This window comes from Dipodomys ordii, unplaced genomic scaffold, assembly GCF_000151885.1.
Source record: "Dipodomys ordii isolate 6190 unplaced genomic scaffold, Dord_2.0 Scaffold2, whole genome shotgun sequence".
Taxonomy (NCBI): domain Eukaryota; kingdom Metazoa; phylum Chordata; class Mammalia; order Rodentia; family Heteromyidae; genus Dipodomys; species Dipodomys ordii.
The window spans coordinates 12,435,416-12,451,425 of record NW_012267218.1 but is presented as its reverse complement, the minus strand read 5'-3'; the positions used below and the strand labels follow the sequence as shown (position 1 = coordinate 12,451,425).

Genomic DNA, 16,010 nt, shown 5'->3' with positions numbered 1-16,010 from the left:
TTTTGTTGGAGATGGTGGTTAGGGGGTGGGGAGGGAGGCTGTTGGAACTCCTCCTCTTGCCAGACAATGGCTGGCACCCAGATCTGCACCAACAGATACAAGGATGCAAGTACTAACTAGAGAAAGAGCCCCTCAAGATAGAAGGCCTGTCTTGAGAATAGTTCCCAACCCAGCCAACCGTGAATCCCACATAGCCCCAGAAAATAAAAATACAAAATAAAAACAGAAGAGACACGAGACTGGATCTTCCAGATAGTCTTTGTTGTCATTTTCTCCATCATTGAAAAAAAATGACATCATCAAATAAAGACAATAGCAGCACAGCGTCTTGAAATGTTACAAGCAAAGTTGCTTTCATACCTTTTCTAAGAACATTATGAAATCCCGGCCGCAAGTAGTATTATCTGTAAAATGCCTTAAAAAAAAAAAAAAGCACCATGAAATCCTACAGAAAGGAAAAAACAAAAACAAAAAGTGGTCAACCAATCTCCACACATGACTTTAGCATTGTTGTCACTGAGTCCCTGGCCTGAGAGTCTGGGAGGAGAAGGAGCAGAAGGCTGGCACGGGGAGGGGTCGGCTTCACTTGTAGGCCCCCACCCTGGGGGACCCACTGCAGTGCAAGCCTGCAGGCAGATGGGGAAGGCCTTCTCTTGAGCCTTGTTTTAATGGGCCAGCCACTCTCTGACCTTTTTTTTTTTTCACTTAAGAACCAAGAACACGAAGGAGATGTCAGCTCTTAGGCACCTGTGAACAGGATCATTTCTGGTAAATCATAGATGCCTCTCGTTTGTCCTCAGGACCACTGTGCAGTCATGTGACCCGCACAAGCTCCCAAGGAGGACTTAGATGCAGTGTGGATGGGCCGATAATGTCTCACTCAGCCATTACCCCAGGGCAGAGCCATGTAACTTAACTAGCATGCCATTCCAAAGTTTCCATCTGCAGAATTAACTTCATCCAAAATACCCAATGAGAGTGACCTTTGTGGCAGAGTTAAAGTTTTCTTCTTTAGTTACTAGTTAGATCTTACCACCAGAAACTTCCTCTGCTCATTCAGCACACAATTACATGACAACAATGAGAAAGAATACCCTCCCCCCACACACACACATACACATTCACATTGAAACACCAGCAGATGCAGAAGACAGTGTGCAATCCAGGTTTTTGTTCATGAGTTTTTTGGGGGGGTTTTAAGCGAGTTTCTACAGGCATGTTTGTTTTCATGTGTCCTTCTGGTGGTTGACAGATCAAGGTCAGATGGAATGGACTGCCTCATATTCTTACACAATCCAGTGAGCCCCAACCTGTTACCCTGGTGACCTTCTCATTCATTCCCAACACCAAGCCTACAAATAGCTATTCAGCCCTAACCTAGCTAGCTAGGAAATGATATCATCTCAGAGGAAGGCAAGAGGGTGGCTTGCTAATGTTTAGCACAACTAAGACTTTCAACATCCAATGGTCCCCCAAAAGCAGCTACTTCCTGTGTATATGAAAGGAGAGAGAGAGAGAGACAGAGAGAGAGAGATGAAAGTACTCAAGTACATGAAGTTATCAAAAGGAACTTTTAGTACAACTGGCTGCAAATAGCAACGGCTTAAAATTCTTTAACTAGCTTTAACACCATGCAAAAAATGCCCGCACAGCCTGAGCCCCCACCCCGGGGTGACAGTGTGCTAAATTTCTACAAGGAAGGATAGAGCCTCCCCAGGGCGGTGATCCTATTTTGGATAGCAGTCTCTCAAATACATCTGGTCTCCATTCATCATCCAGAAAACAAACCCCTAAAGGCAAAAAAAGATCTTCCCCCGAAACCGAAGAAGAGCGGGACCATTCATTGGTATTCACAAATCCAACTTAAAACTTGCTGGTTAAGTTGGATTAACTCATGGACGGGAGATGGTTTTTGCCAAAGAACTCTAAAACCCAAAGAGTGCTGAGGTTCAGGGTGTGTCCTGCGCACACTGGTGGAGCCCAGACAGTAGTACCAGGTGGCTGAATGGAAGGCCAGAGACACCAACCACCACTGCCACAACTACCATCACAGTAATAGAGCCCTAACCCCCGACTAGCACTGATTACTGAGCCGTGAAGCGATGAGCTGTGCAAATGCATGTCTAGAACATGTGGCTGCTTGGCCTTTGTACATGTGTTCCACATACTAGTGGCCCCGTTCTTCACAAGGTTAACATTCAAGTAACTTCAAGACAACTGACTCCTCGGGCCTTAGCTTACGCACACAAAAAGGAGTCCAACCTCTCATCTTCCCTCAGCTCCTCCTCTGGAGAGTGGTGTTTGTGAGACATGTGGCCCACCTATTGACTGGCTCCATGTCCCCGAGGGTCTTCTTTGACCCTTATTTGACAATGCTTTTGTCTATATTGTTCTCAGGGAGCGGGTGATATCAGCAATTTCCCTTCTCCCAAATCAAACCTAAGTTTGATTCTCTGTTTTACCGTGGTTCAACTCTGGGGAAGGGTTTACCTGCGCACCGATACAGGCACCTGCTCCATTGGGTGGATGAGGCCACTTTGAGCTCTGAACTGTTTCCTTCCTGTGATGCGCAGAGTTTCTGCAAGTTACGCAAGTAAAGTGCAAAAGAGTGCTATCAAAGGGCAATTTTAGCCATACAGAAACGAAAACAGGGCACAGTAGGTACCTTCCAGGGAAACCTCTTGAGACCATGCTCACACAAAGATCTCGTGGCCTTTTGGGGGTAAAAAGATCACTTCATTCCTGTAAACTGTGTCCACGAAGCTTAAGAGACATGTACATATCACACACACACACACACACACACACACACACACACGGATACATGACACAGCCACTAGCAAGGTTGAAAGCAGACCTTGATCATACTTGGAATACTCAGCCCTATCACATCCCTGCTGTGTGCTATTCAACAAGTTACTTTTGCTCCCTCAACCTCTGTCTCTAGTGTGAGTTTGTAAATACTTCCCACATAGCATGGTGAGGTTTCAGCGTGTGCCGTCCCTAAAGTGCCCGATGGAGTGCTGGACACACAGAAGGCACTGGATACCTGACAGGAAACCTCTTTGCCAGATCTGGCGGCCGGGCCTCCACTTTTAACATAGGACTAGAAAGCGATAACAAGGTATGGCGAGGTATATGCTGCTATAAAGTGATAGCAAGGTAGGAGCCCAAATGAATGAGCTCCACGGACAGTTTAATCAGGACACTTGAACTTGTGGGAATAAGAGAAGAGGGGTTCCCACTTAGCTATTCCTCCAAAGGCCTTGGGTGAGACTGGAGCAGTTCCCACAGGAGACAGCCAGCAGCCACCCCTGCATAAATATCCCCTGCCAGGGTCGACTCCAGACTCTGCAGATACTCAGGGGGCAGCTCTAGCCCCACGGAGACAGAGTTCACCCAAACCTTTATGGGACAAGATGGGCCTCATCACAGGGCTTCTCATTTGGCCCCTTCTCAGAAGCAAGGCGAGAAGTATTGGAGGCGACAGGCCGGGGGAGTAAGTTGTGCATTTGGGAAAAGTAAAGGGAGCCAGGGAATAGGTCTTCCAAAGTGCCAGTGGTCCAGGATAGAGTGGACGTCATTTCCCCCCTGGACATCAGAAAGCACAAAGGTGGTTTCTGGAAGTCTCCGCATGTGCTGTGGCGTTTTAGTAAATCTACTCTGTGAGTTGATTATATGACATCTCCAAAATGGCTTACTGAGCCTTGAAGACCCATAACCAACAACTTCCTGGTCCTGCCAGCGCACACGCTTTAGTGGCTCACCTGGCTTGCTAGCTTTGAACCGGCAGCCGGCCACTTAGGATCAAAATCCAGGCACACACAGGCGCCGACGGCCTCGTATGAATTGTTTCCCAGGACTGATGACTACCCCATCCCTCCCACTTTCCCTCACTGAATGGTCCAGCCTCAAGAGCAATCCTCCTCATTAGTTACCAGACATTGCCTTGAGCAAATCAAGTCCAAGCCTTAGTGAAAGACAGGAGCAAACCGAAGAGACAAGGCGAAGAAGTGTCACTGTAGGAATACAGGAGTACAGCCCAACGTAAAAATACAATCAAAGCTTTTGGAGACCTTTTTGTCGGTATTACTGTTTTGAATGGCATTAATGGCACTTAAGCTACAAGCAATTAGAGTATTTCAACCCTGCTATTTGGGGGATGGATAAGGGAAAGTCTTCTTGTGTGAGAAAAGCAAGTTTGGGTCTCATAACTATGTCTACCCTCAGACACCCAAAGGGACAAAAAGCCCTGAGATGGAAAGATGCTGTAGTCCTCTTCACTGCCTCAGTACTGCAGGATGTCTATTTATACGTATATATAAAATTAGCCTCAGCTAGACAGAACAGCCAGCCACTGGCATCCTGCAAGGAAATGGTTTTGGTGGTTGGTTGTTGTTGTTTTTTTTCCTCCCCCCTATCAAAACAAAAATGGGAAAAGCAAAGCTCCGGTAGAAAAGTGAACATGGATGTTTCAAAAAATTCAGTTTATTTTTCACCTTCACACCCACTGAGGGAAAAGAAAAAAAGAAAAACAAAAATGCGTGACTTGCCTTTTACCAGGCAGCAGCTGAGGATGAGTCTTTACCCAAGGGTGGCACGTTCACTTGGGTCACCAAGCCCAGAAAGATCAGTGAGATCCACAGTACGATGTGTCTGTGATTATTTTGTGTGTGTGTGTGTGTGTGTGTGTGTGTGTGTGTATGTGTTTTGTAATGAGAAAAGCGATTGCACCTTTTAGTACGTGTGCTCTGGTCTGCTTCCAATAAAAATCCCAGGTCCCACTGGGCCCCATAAGCATTCATCTGGAGCTCTCTAAGAGTTTATGCGCTGAAAGATTGGTATCAATGGTCAAGCTCACAACATATATACCATTGTGTTAGCCCTAACCCACAGTTTACCAGTTCACCTGCAAACAGGCCCCACCCCTGCTGTGTGTGACTTATCACCAACAGTAGGTTCAGAAAATGAGACTTCCATTTAAACGTGCGCGCACACACACACACACACACACACACACACACACACACGCCTGTTCTAAGGAAGAGCTGCTCTTTGTCTGCATGCCATTTCAAGTCAGCATCACTCCGGGAAGGCCCTCCACGTGTCCTGCCCTAACCTGCTATGTATGTGACCCCTTCCTCTCCCATGTGTCCCATCGCCGCTATCTGAAAATGAAGTTCTTGTCCTTGATTCATTTTGGCAGAGCAATCTCTCAGTTGTTTATGGCACAGTGAAATAGATTCTTCAATGCTATGTAATTTTGGACTAACAAGAAGTCTGTTTAAGGCACGTGTCTTAGTGTGAATATTTTAAAAAGAACGAAAGAGGGAACGAAAAAGACCGCACAACACGTAGTCCCCAGCGTCTGTCACATTTAGTTTCTGTCTTCAAGTAACGCGTTGTCCTCGAGCTCCTGGTCTTTGGTGTCTGTGGGGATCATCCCGTTCTCCAGCTCGGCGTACTGCTGGATGGACTCTGTCAGCATGGCCGTGCTGGAGTTGTCTGAGTTACACATTTTTTCCGTCTCTTCCTCTTTCTTCTCTTCATCTAGTGAGTAATTGCGGAAGGTCTTGTAGATTTTCTGGACGTCCTCGGGCAAGGTCTTTTTGAGGTCTTTGTTTTTCCTCTTGGTGAGTTTAGAGGTGGACCCGAACTTGTTGATGATGTTGTCTTCAGAGGCGCCTTGCCCGTGTTTGTTGAGCTGCTCAGACCCCTTAAGGCGCAGGTTGTTGGGCCGGTTGTTGATGCTCTCTTGGGAGGAGGCCTTGAAGCGGCCTGTGTCCAGGGCAGCAAAGACGGAGCGCTTCTCCGGGGACAGCATGTCGAGTGAGTGGGCCCTCTGGTCCAGGCCCAGGCGCCGGCGCTCCATGCTGCGGATGGTGGCCGCCCGCTGCAGCTTGTCATGGATCTCCACGCTGAGCCGCCGCCTGGTCTCTCGGAACTCGGCTGTCACGTTGGCCTTCCACTCTGCGGCGTGGGCCTTGATCTCACCAACCTGGCCAAGAGAAGGAAGAGCAACAACAACAACACTGAGAAATTCCTCCCCAGCATCCTTTGGGTGTCCCCACGGGGAAGGGGTCCTTTGGGGGGAAAAGATGTCCCAGGGAAGGGTGCACCACACGACTTCTAACCCCGGGGCTTCCTGACACCCAAGTAAATGCCCAGCAGGACCAACGTGGATGGAGGGTCACCCAAGAGATGCCTGAGCCAGGCAGATGGCGGCTGAAGGAAAGGTGGGTGGTGCTTTGGAGGAGAGATCCGTCCCTGGGATTCTGGTTGCCTTGACCCAGAAACGGTGCTCATCCCATCTAGCTCATGGGGGGTTTTGACTGTTAGGAAAGGAAAGGAAACACAGTTCACTCAGTCCTGAGCCCCGAACAGGTGTTTAGCGAATCCATATGGGGAGCATGACCAACCTGCCCCAACTTACTGAGGGTGTTTCCATTTTAGAGGAAACATAAATCCTGTGCCATGCTGAAACCCCAGGAGCTGGGCAAACTGAAGCAGGCTGCCTTATGCTGTAGCTGCGGGCTAGGGGGCTGTCCCGATTGAAGGCTCTTCACTGGCACCTTTGGTCAGGGTGCAGGAAAGGAAGGGTCTATTTGGCCAAAGTGCTCCCCCACCCCTCACCCCCCTGCAACGTATCTTCTTCAAAATCAAACTATTTAAGCCTGAGGAAGGAGGTGCACTCAATATCTTGGCTTTTATTCAACAGGACAGTCAGTACACATCCCATGCTCCCCGGTGGAGACGAGGGACTCCCGATTTGGGGACTGACAAAAAGTCCGTATTTTACGTTGTTCCTTTCACCCTTGTCATCGCCGATCTTCTTCGGCAGGCCCACTGGCCATTTAGAGAAGCAGAGTGGAAATAGCACTGGCATGGCAGAGGCCCGCCAGGAAACCCAACACAGGGGCCCAGGGAAGGGGCCGGACACGGCGCCTGTCCTGGGGCCCTTTATGTGGACAGAAATGCAGAGCTGTCCTTAAAGCCTCCTGCCCTACGCTTGCTCTCTTGGGGTTTTCTTCTCTCACTTCCTTTTATTTGGCTCCTCCTTTTCCTCTCTCGCTAGAAGAAGCACCTGTGGGTCTTCTAAGTCACAAAATCCATCTTCCCCTTCCAGGTCTTCCTTTCTCAACTTTGTGTGGATGCTTGTGTGAGGGGTAAAGACCAGGCTTCCTTGGCAACAGGAATGCATGGGTCTCGCAGGGGGGAGGGCGGGAGGGACGTGTGGAGGACATGGTGCAAGGGCCCCCCCCCAGAGCCCCTGTCCCCATGGCTGGCTACTATTTCAAGACTTTGCTCTCCTATTAAGCAAAGAGCCTGGTATTCTGCTGCAGCCCCAGGCAGACTTCTGGACCTTGGAAGACCAGCCAGCTTGCCCTGGGATGTGTGCCTGGAGTCTTCTAGACCACCCAGGTATTTGCACAGTCTGTCTTCACTTGCTATTTGTTTTAATTTCATTTATTTTAAAAAGAAAATCAGTTTTTGTTTCCTAGTCTGCCTAGGGTGTGAGGGTTAGGAAGTAAATAACCATATTTTTCTCACCTCCCCCTCCCCACCCCCCAAAAAAGATTCCAGAGAACAAAAATGTCCATTCCACTCCACTTGGCTTCTTGGCTTGAGGTCAGGATTGAAGGGGCCGGAGGGTGGGGGTGGGTGGGGAAGAAGCTTTAAAATAAGCACCATTTTTTGCATGGAGTCAGAAACATGCCTGACCAGAGAATAGACAGGCAATACTTCACACGAGTCAAAGTCGCAAGTTAGGGAGTTTGGAAAAAGTCCTACCTCTTCTTTTGTCTTTTTGGAGAGCACCCGTAGCCAGTCTCCGATCATACTGAGAACAGCGGCGAAGTAGGCCAGGCCAACAAGGATCCAGAACCACACCAGGGGCTTGTACCACTCCCGGTAATTAATGCCAGCATTTCCCCCTAAAAACAACCAAACATTATTGGGCGGGGGAGGAGGGGAACATGTGTGTTACAGTGCTGGGTCTTGAACTCAGGGCCTGGGTACAGTCCCTTAGCTATCTTGCTCAAGGCTGGTTGCTGCTCTAACCACGTGAGTAGCAGCTTCACTTCAAGCCTTTTCCTGGTTAATTTGAGATAGAGTCTCATGGACTTTTCTGCCTGTGCCAGCTTGGCCCCCACGATCCTCAAATCTCAGCCTCCTGAGTGGCTTGGATCACAAATGTGAGCCACTAGCATCTTGGCCCCACAGGTTGTTTTTAGATGGCCTTGCAAGTGTTCTTAACAGAGCAAACATGTGCCGGTCCATCCATGCAACGCAGATGTTACTTCATTATCCTAACACTCAGCCATCATCAGACTTGCAGAGTAATATAAGATATAGTGAGGGTTGGGGCAGCAGGAGAAAGATGTGCCCCTTTCCTGCAGGAGCCAGGCCCGTGATTCCCTTCCCTGGTTCTTGACCACTAACTCGAATGCCTGTAAGAGTACAATTATCAGAGGCCCTCTTGGCCCCTCTCAACCTGAGCATCAATGATAAAGGACTCCACTGATACACCTCAGGTCAGGCTCAGCCGCCATTGTTTTTGCTCTTAAACTTTGTACATTTATTTGGCTAAAGAAGCAAATATTTCTAAATCCTCCCAAATGGTTTGGAGCTCTTGAGACCAATTTTAAGGTCACACTTAGTTACCAAAATTTCTTGGTTGGGTGCACAATAGTAAATTCAGGCATAATGGCATGACTGAGACTTTGAGCCGTGAAATAGTGATTTCATGCTGATGAGGGGTGATGTCTACACCTGGCAAATCCAAAGGGTTAATTAGGCCATATAATTAGAATCACGGTAAACTAGATTATAAAGGGATCTGGGGGGGGGAACAACTATTCCAATCTCTTTAGATTATATATTTTTAAAAAGGGTTACCTTTAAAAAATCCATCAAAACAAATTGGTCAGTTGCCTACGGGTATTGACTAGCTGTTCCACTGAAAACACTAGTTGATCATTCTGAGTAATCAGCCTATTTATTGAAGCCTTCATAGAAACACTACAGAGGGCAGCTAGGCAAAATTGACAGGCACCAAGCCCAGCCCTCACTCCAGAAGAGAAGGAACTTGGTGACATAACAGACTAGCCCTGTCCCCACTCTGTGAGACACGCCTGCCCCGTGGAGCAGGCAGGGCCATTTCTAAGAGAACCAATATTAGGCAATGACAGTAATGAAGGAAGACGGATGGCGAGACTTTCCCACAGGGTCACAGCTATCACCACAACTGGCACCACTGAAGCGCAACCGAGCTTTGACCACATCTGTGGTGGCTTGAAAAGCCACCTGGACAGACACTGGGACCTGTGGCTCTTCTCAACGCACCCATGCCCACTTTGCAACACAACACTTGAGGTCTTCACAGCTGCTGCCACTTCTGAAAGTGAAAATACAACCCCACAGAGGTACAGGACTATGGTTTGGTTTAGCTGCCTCTGTTTTGGTTTTGGTTTCTGTTTTCTCTGTAGGCAACGTTCTCCCAAAGCTTTCTCCAGAATATAATTTGAATTCCTGTGACTTTCACTTGTCTTTTTGTTTGTTTGTTTGTTTGTTGAGGTCTGTTTTGTTTCTGTACAAGGATAGAAAGCTCCCTCTGTGTAGAATTGTTTGGATTAAGTAATTATTTACCTTTGCAAGTCACTAGCACCTAACCAGGGCTGCCACCAGAGGGCACTAGTGAACAATCCAGTCGACAGCCGTTTGAATTTATTTTTTTATTTTGTTTTTAATCACAGGCTAGGCGGGAAATGGAAATGGTGAATGCTTCTAATCAGAGTTGCAAAGGCTGCAGTGTTGTTAGACTGACCTCAAAAGGGGTCAGCTGCAAAACAAATGTGCAACCAACTCTATATGACTGATACCCCAATTACATTTCTACCAGAAGTCGATGCCAAGTCAGATGACAAAGACCATCAACTCTTGGCCATGTATCTTGTTTTAATGGCCAGACAACCTTCTTTTCCACTCTTACAGGACTGTTGGTGGGCTCGACTGAAGGTATCAAAAAAGATTCGAGAGAAAAAAAAATACTGCATCTATATTAACATGTACAGACTTTTATTTTCATTGTTCCCTTAAAAATAGGGTAAGAAACAACTCTTTTCAAGGAATTTACATTAGGCCTTACACATAATCTACCGGTGACCTGAGTTATACAAGAGGGTGTTCGTAGATGATGTAAAGAAATAAACCGCCATTTTCTCTCTAAGAGATTTCAGTATCTTAGGATGAAATGGTTCTAAACTCCCTCTAGCTTACCTGTATTTAATCAGATTGGAATCTTGATAAAGTTTTCGTAGGGACAGGCTATGGATGATGCTCAGGAATTAAACTTAACAACTCCTACAGTTGTTCATATAACTTCTCTCAGCTCCTCTGGCTTGTCTTCAGTGCGTGCGGTCTCTGCTCCGATGGCAATGGCTGAGCATTACGCACAAGGAAATACTGGCAGGGTCCCAGGCTCTAGCTCTCCAGGAAGCTTTCATTTATTTTCATTTTTTTTGAGACAAGTTCTTTCTATGTAGCCCAGGCTATTAAGCTAGCCTGAAATGTGGCATTGTCCTGCCTCTGCTTCCTAAGACTGTGCAGAGTGGCATCACCACACCCAGCTGTAAGCCATTTTTAATCGCTTTGACCCGGAAATTCTTTGTCATTTGTCCACAGAAGGCAAAGAGGGGGTAAAACCTCCCGACTATTTCTTTACAGTCAGCTCTAAGCTTCTGCCCAGGGGGAATAATTACCAAACCACTATCTTGTTACAGAATTAGCATGGAAACACACACGCACCTGTTGGTAATCTTCTAACATTCCTTCCAGAATTTTCTACTTTTACCAGATTTCCTAAAGACCAGGGAGATCCCTCTCCTTACACACACTGTCCCCACAGAGGCGCGTGCACGCGCGTGCATGCACACACACACACACACACACACACACACACACACACACACGAGCGAAACATCTCAACTTTATGATAGAATCATTTGGTCAAAGTGCCCATTTCTTAATGTAGAAGATGAGCAATTATTAGAACACATACACTATCACTATAGGGAAGAATTAGGATGGCCTTTTATTCCTGCCTTTCTGCCATACTTTGGGAAATTGGTTCATGAATGAAGCCAACTGCCATTTATTTTCAACCTCCTTGTCCCTTGAGAAACCCAAAGAAAATCGTGAGGATGGGTGTTTGTCTATACATTCCCGCAGACTCCATTCCATCACATCCTCCCCGGAGCCACCACAAGGCCTAACTCCTGCCAGCAGGCAAACCCCAGACCCGGACTGCGGGTCAACGGCGCTCAGCCTGGCATCAGGGACCAGGACTGCGGGTCAACGGTGCTCAGCCTGGCATCAGGGAGCTTCCCCTCGGCAGGCCACCGCAGGCCAACTTTCACATTAACCTCTCCTGAGCATCTTATTTGCCTTTTGCAAATTCAAACACAAAAGCTAGAATAACAGCTTTTGTCCACTGATAAGGAACCAGTCTAGGACTCAATGAGACATTCATTCCACCCTGGTATTAATTCAGGCAATGATAAGGCATCCTGAGGAGGGGGGGGGGGTGGAGCCAGCTTTCTTTTCATGGCAGTGGGGGCGGGGATGCCCTGCTGCTGTTTTACATCACGCAACATTCGGGGTTTGAAATGAGCCGGTGCACAGTGGCCATAGCAATGAGCCATTTTTCACTTGCGGAAATTTCCTACAAACATCAGTTATCTTGATTTTGGAACACACAACCCACAGATGACCCCTCCCCCCCAGTGACACCCCCACCCCCACCATGAAATGCCCAGGATGCTTACCTGCCACAAAATCACCAAACCCCACAGTGGTCAGAGTGACTACCACAAAATAAATGGACTCCAAGGCCGTCCATCCCTCGATGTACTTAAAAATGACCGCAGGAATCGTCACAAACACGATGCAGCCCGCCAGGATGAACAGGATGGTTGAGATGACCCGGATCTTGGTCTGGCTCACTTGCTTTTTCTAGGAAGAGCAAAGAAGAAAGGCGGACAGGCAAGTCAGTGCTGTCTCCTGGCTTCAGATGTAGAGAAAATAAAGGAAGTCATGTCACTGGCTTTGAACCTTTCTCCAATCAGTCGTTGCCTGGGGCAAAAAAAACTGGAGAAGATTGCAGCCTCTTTCCTAGGGAAATGCACCTATAGAAGTTTCTAGATGGACTAGGAAGATCTCAGGCCTCAGTAGTTGAAGCCTATTCATGGACACCAGGTCAAGAAACACTGCTTCGTGTATGCCTCAAATCTCTCTCTCTCTCTCTCTCTCTCTCTCTCTCGGTTTTATGAGTTAGAACCAAATACTAGTTCTAACTTTCTCATGAATACAAACGTCATTATTTCCTAAGAAGGGCTTGCTTTAAATATCCATGTGTTACTAACTCTCCGTTAGGGGGAATCTCTAAGGACTTTTGGACTCTTTCTAAACCTAGGGTAATAGAGTTGAACCTAGTTTCAGTCTCGCCAAAAAAAAAAAAAATGGAGTGAGGAAGCAATGATCTGATTGGCTGTAGGAAGTAGTATGCATATTGCCATGTTCTGTGGAGGAAACGTCAGCAGACCAAAGTGAAATTCAAACAGAGCGAGCCCAGCCTCACTGGTGACAGACTGTAGCCCAGTACTGGTGTGTGTCTCCACCCCCACCGCCCCCTGGTAGAGGTTGTCTATTTATGACACACATTTGTCTCAAAACCCACAGGGGGCTTTGATGATCAGATCTGCTGGCTGTATTACCCACCTAAGAGGAGAGAAGTCAGAAAGGACAGGATCACCGCCTAAAGGGGCAGGCGGGAGCTTTATCTACTGCCAGCTTCTAAGGGAGTGAACAGTGGACTTGGATTGATTCGGGGGCAAAGGAACTGTGCTGGTGGAGTAAGGGGGGTGGATGGGGCATCTCTGGTAAGGCTACTGGTAAGACAACGTTGCATTGTTTCTAAGCAGAATAATCCACGTGCTCGCCAGGCCCACAGGCCTGGTGCTGGAGATTTGCATCTGGGGCCTCTGGTACCATGTACTGGCATAGATTCATGAAATGTATTTTTGTATTATGTACACCTGAGTACATAGCCTGGCTATACTACTACCTAGATGGATTTGGGCAAAAGTGTCATTTGCTGGGGAAATGGAGAGGCAGTTAAAAATTGTAACTCGGGCTCAGAGAGTCAAAGGATCTATGTCTTCTCTCCTACATGGAAGTGTTATGTTGTACACAGATACAGGCTCATATGTATATGTAGATATATGTATATATACAAAAAGTTAAAGTATGGTATATGGTGGGGTGGGCTCAATGGTGGAACTCCTTTGAACAACTAACTTACGGTTTAACAAGATGAACGCCAGGGAGCTGGAATGCGTATTATGGGACTCACGGAAAGCCAGGGCCAGACAAATGGAGAGAGGAATGGCGGGTGAATACAGTCATAATATTCAATGGACATAAGTGAAAATGGGACGATGGAGGGGGAAGGGTGAGGTGGGAAGAAATGGGGGAGATAATGTAAGGGGTGACATTGATCCGGACGCTGCCTTGTACCCATAAACTGCTATGCTGAATTGAAACCCCTTTGAACAACTATATACGGATAAGAAAACAAACTAAAATTTAAAAAAGGAGAAAAAAAACATAAAAATTTGTCAATAAAAAAGAAAAGTGGGCTGCTCTGGGGCGCCCAGTAGAGGAGCTCTATACCATGCTGTCAGCTTCCTACTTGTCGCCTTGAGTCAAAAGACAATTTCAGAGCACAGAGGCCTTTACATTCATGTACTTCATCGTACGGATGCAAAACAGAAACCGAGGGACCATCATAAAATGAGGTTGCTAATTAGGGGCATGGCTGAGATCAGGATTCTGCTGTAATTAACTCTCAGTCCGGTGTTTAATTGCTGAAAACAGCTTTTCAGCTTATTCAACTATTCACCAGCTCAAAGAAAACCACTGCACTCTGCTTCCCTCAACAGAAGACAACCAGATTCACTCTCATTGAAGAATCATCTATGCCCGTGTCCTTTTTAGAAAGGAAGGCTGAGAATAAACAACCTTTAAAAAAAAAGTTATAAAATTAACAAAAAAAAAGAGTCACTGCCCTGACTCCTTTGAAAGGCGCTCAGGATATAAAGTGAGAAGGAGGAAAACAATTTGATCTGCACTCTTAAGTCATTCCCTCCTAGGAAAAGCCATAGGGGAGGGGAATGTATCGTTGATTTGTATTATTGAAACTGCATATAAAAATACTATTTCTTCTTCCCCCATACACAAAGGTATTGTGATAAGAGGAATTGCCTGAACACTCTACGGAATGTTTTGACCTATTCGTCAGTTTCCAAGTTGGGAAGTGGAAGAGGATGATGTGAAGTAGCTAAGCCCCTCTTGAGAATCCAAGAACTTCTGAGCCTCGTTTGGTTTGTAGCTACGCATGACAGGCTCAGAGCCCAAATGGAAATTTGGCTTTGGATCTTTTCAGTTAATCCAGTTGCTGGCAATAGGAACATCATCTCCCGCCTCCCTCCATAAAGAGTCCTCCTCAAACACATAATGAAATTGAAGCAAGCTAAATGTTCTACAAGCTACATCAGCCACAAATGAGGATGTGAGTGTGATTGCAGTCTAGTTGAGATGGAGGTTGGAAGATTGGTGAAGGCAGGCTTCGGGAACATACAGGAAGTTGGAGATGTGCCCAAGTTACCCGAGATGGGCAGAGGGGAGGTGAAGGGCAGGCAATGGGTTAGTTTGGTAGAAGAGAAGGCATCACGGATCAGAGGCCGGGCAGCAGTGTCTTCATGACACAGTTTTCTGGAGAGTTTCTCAGTCAGGCAAACATTTCTCCTATCGCTGCCCTTCCCAGACCCCCAAGACCCTCACAAAATGCTTGTGGCATTTAATGACTTGGGAAGAGGAGTTATTTTAGGAGTGTAAGAAGTAAGTATTTGGCGTGTGTGTGTGTGTGTGTGTGTGTGCGCGCGCGTGCGCGCGCGCGTGTGTGTGTATGTAGGTATATGAAAATATGCATATACTCATGTTTGGTTATAAAAGGAAAGGAGATGTAAGTATAACATTTTAGTAATTCCTGTGATTCTGGAACCTAGTTATTTGCTGTTTTCTACATAAAGACAAAAACAAACAGTTGCCTCTGATCAACATTTTAAACTGTAGCTTGCACCAGGGAATAAACCCAGACTCCAAACTACCACATGTGCAAAGTGGTGATGGATCTGCAGGCCCCTGTCCCTGTTTGCTCTTGCAACTTTCTCTCCAACCATGAAACAAGTGTTCTAAGAGCAGAGACCAGGGGCCGACTGCCCAAGACACAGCCCATCCTCACGCTAGTGAGCTGGGTGGTCTCATGCAGCCCCTCGGTACCTCAGTTTCTTCTGGAGATAAGAGAATCAACCGTGTAGAGTTATTCGGAAGAATGCGTATGAACACTTAGCACAGTGTCTAGTAAGTGTTCAATCACGGTGAGCAGCCTTTTTTTTTTGGTCAGTTGTGGGGCTTGAACCCTGACCTTGGACATGTCCATCATCTTCAGCTCAAGGCTAGCGCTTTACCACTTGAGCCACAGCGCCACTTCCGGTTTTCTGGTGGTTCATTGGAGATGAGAGTCTCACGAACTCTCCTGCCCCGGCTGGATCTGAACCACGATCCTCAGATCTCAGCCTCCTGAGTAGCGAGGATGACAGCTGTGAGTAGCCAGGATGCCAGGCGTGAGCCAGGGCGCCGGCCAGCAGCCCTTGTTCATGTATCTTTGCTTACGCGTGGGCGGTCCTGCATGTGTTCTCTTTCCAGCTAAGGCAATGTCCCCCCCCCCCTTCATTTCTGGCTTAAGAAAATCTGTTTTGTTTCAGGATGTCGCTGGTGTTTGTCTCTTCCTGGTTACATTAGCTCATTTAATTTGCTTCATTCTTAATGGGGGATGGGGGTCCCTCATTCTCCACTCTCTGTGCCAAATCCAAATTAGGCTCTCAGCTCAC

The 16,010-nt window shown here is 47.0% G+C and overlaps 1 protein-coding gene across 1 annotated transcript in view; it reads right to left on the bottom strand.

Annotated features, from left to right (window-relative positions):
- Positions 1 to 5,377: 5,377 nt before the first annotated feature.
- Kcnk10 (potassium channel, two pore domain subfamily K, member 10) overlaps positions 5,378 to 16,010 on the bottom strand; it is a 132,087-nt gene continuing 121,454 nt past the window's right edge. Inside the window, 3 exon segments of the mRNA XM_013014619.1 lie at positions 5,378 to 5,998; positions 7,792 to 7,934; positions 11,826 to 12,012. Of these exon segments, the coding sequence (XP_012870073.1) occupies positions 5,378 to 5,998; positions 7,792 to 7,934; positions 11,826 to 12,012 (951 nt within the window).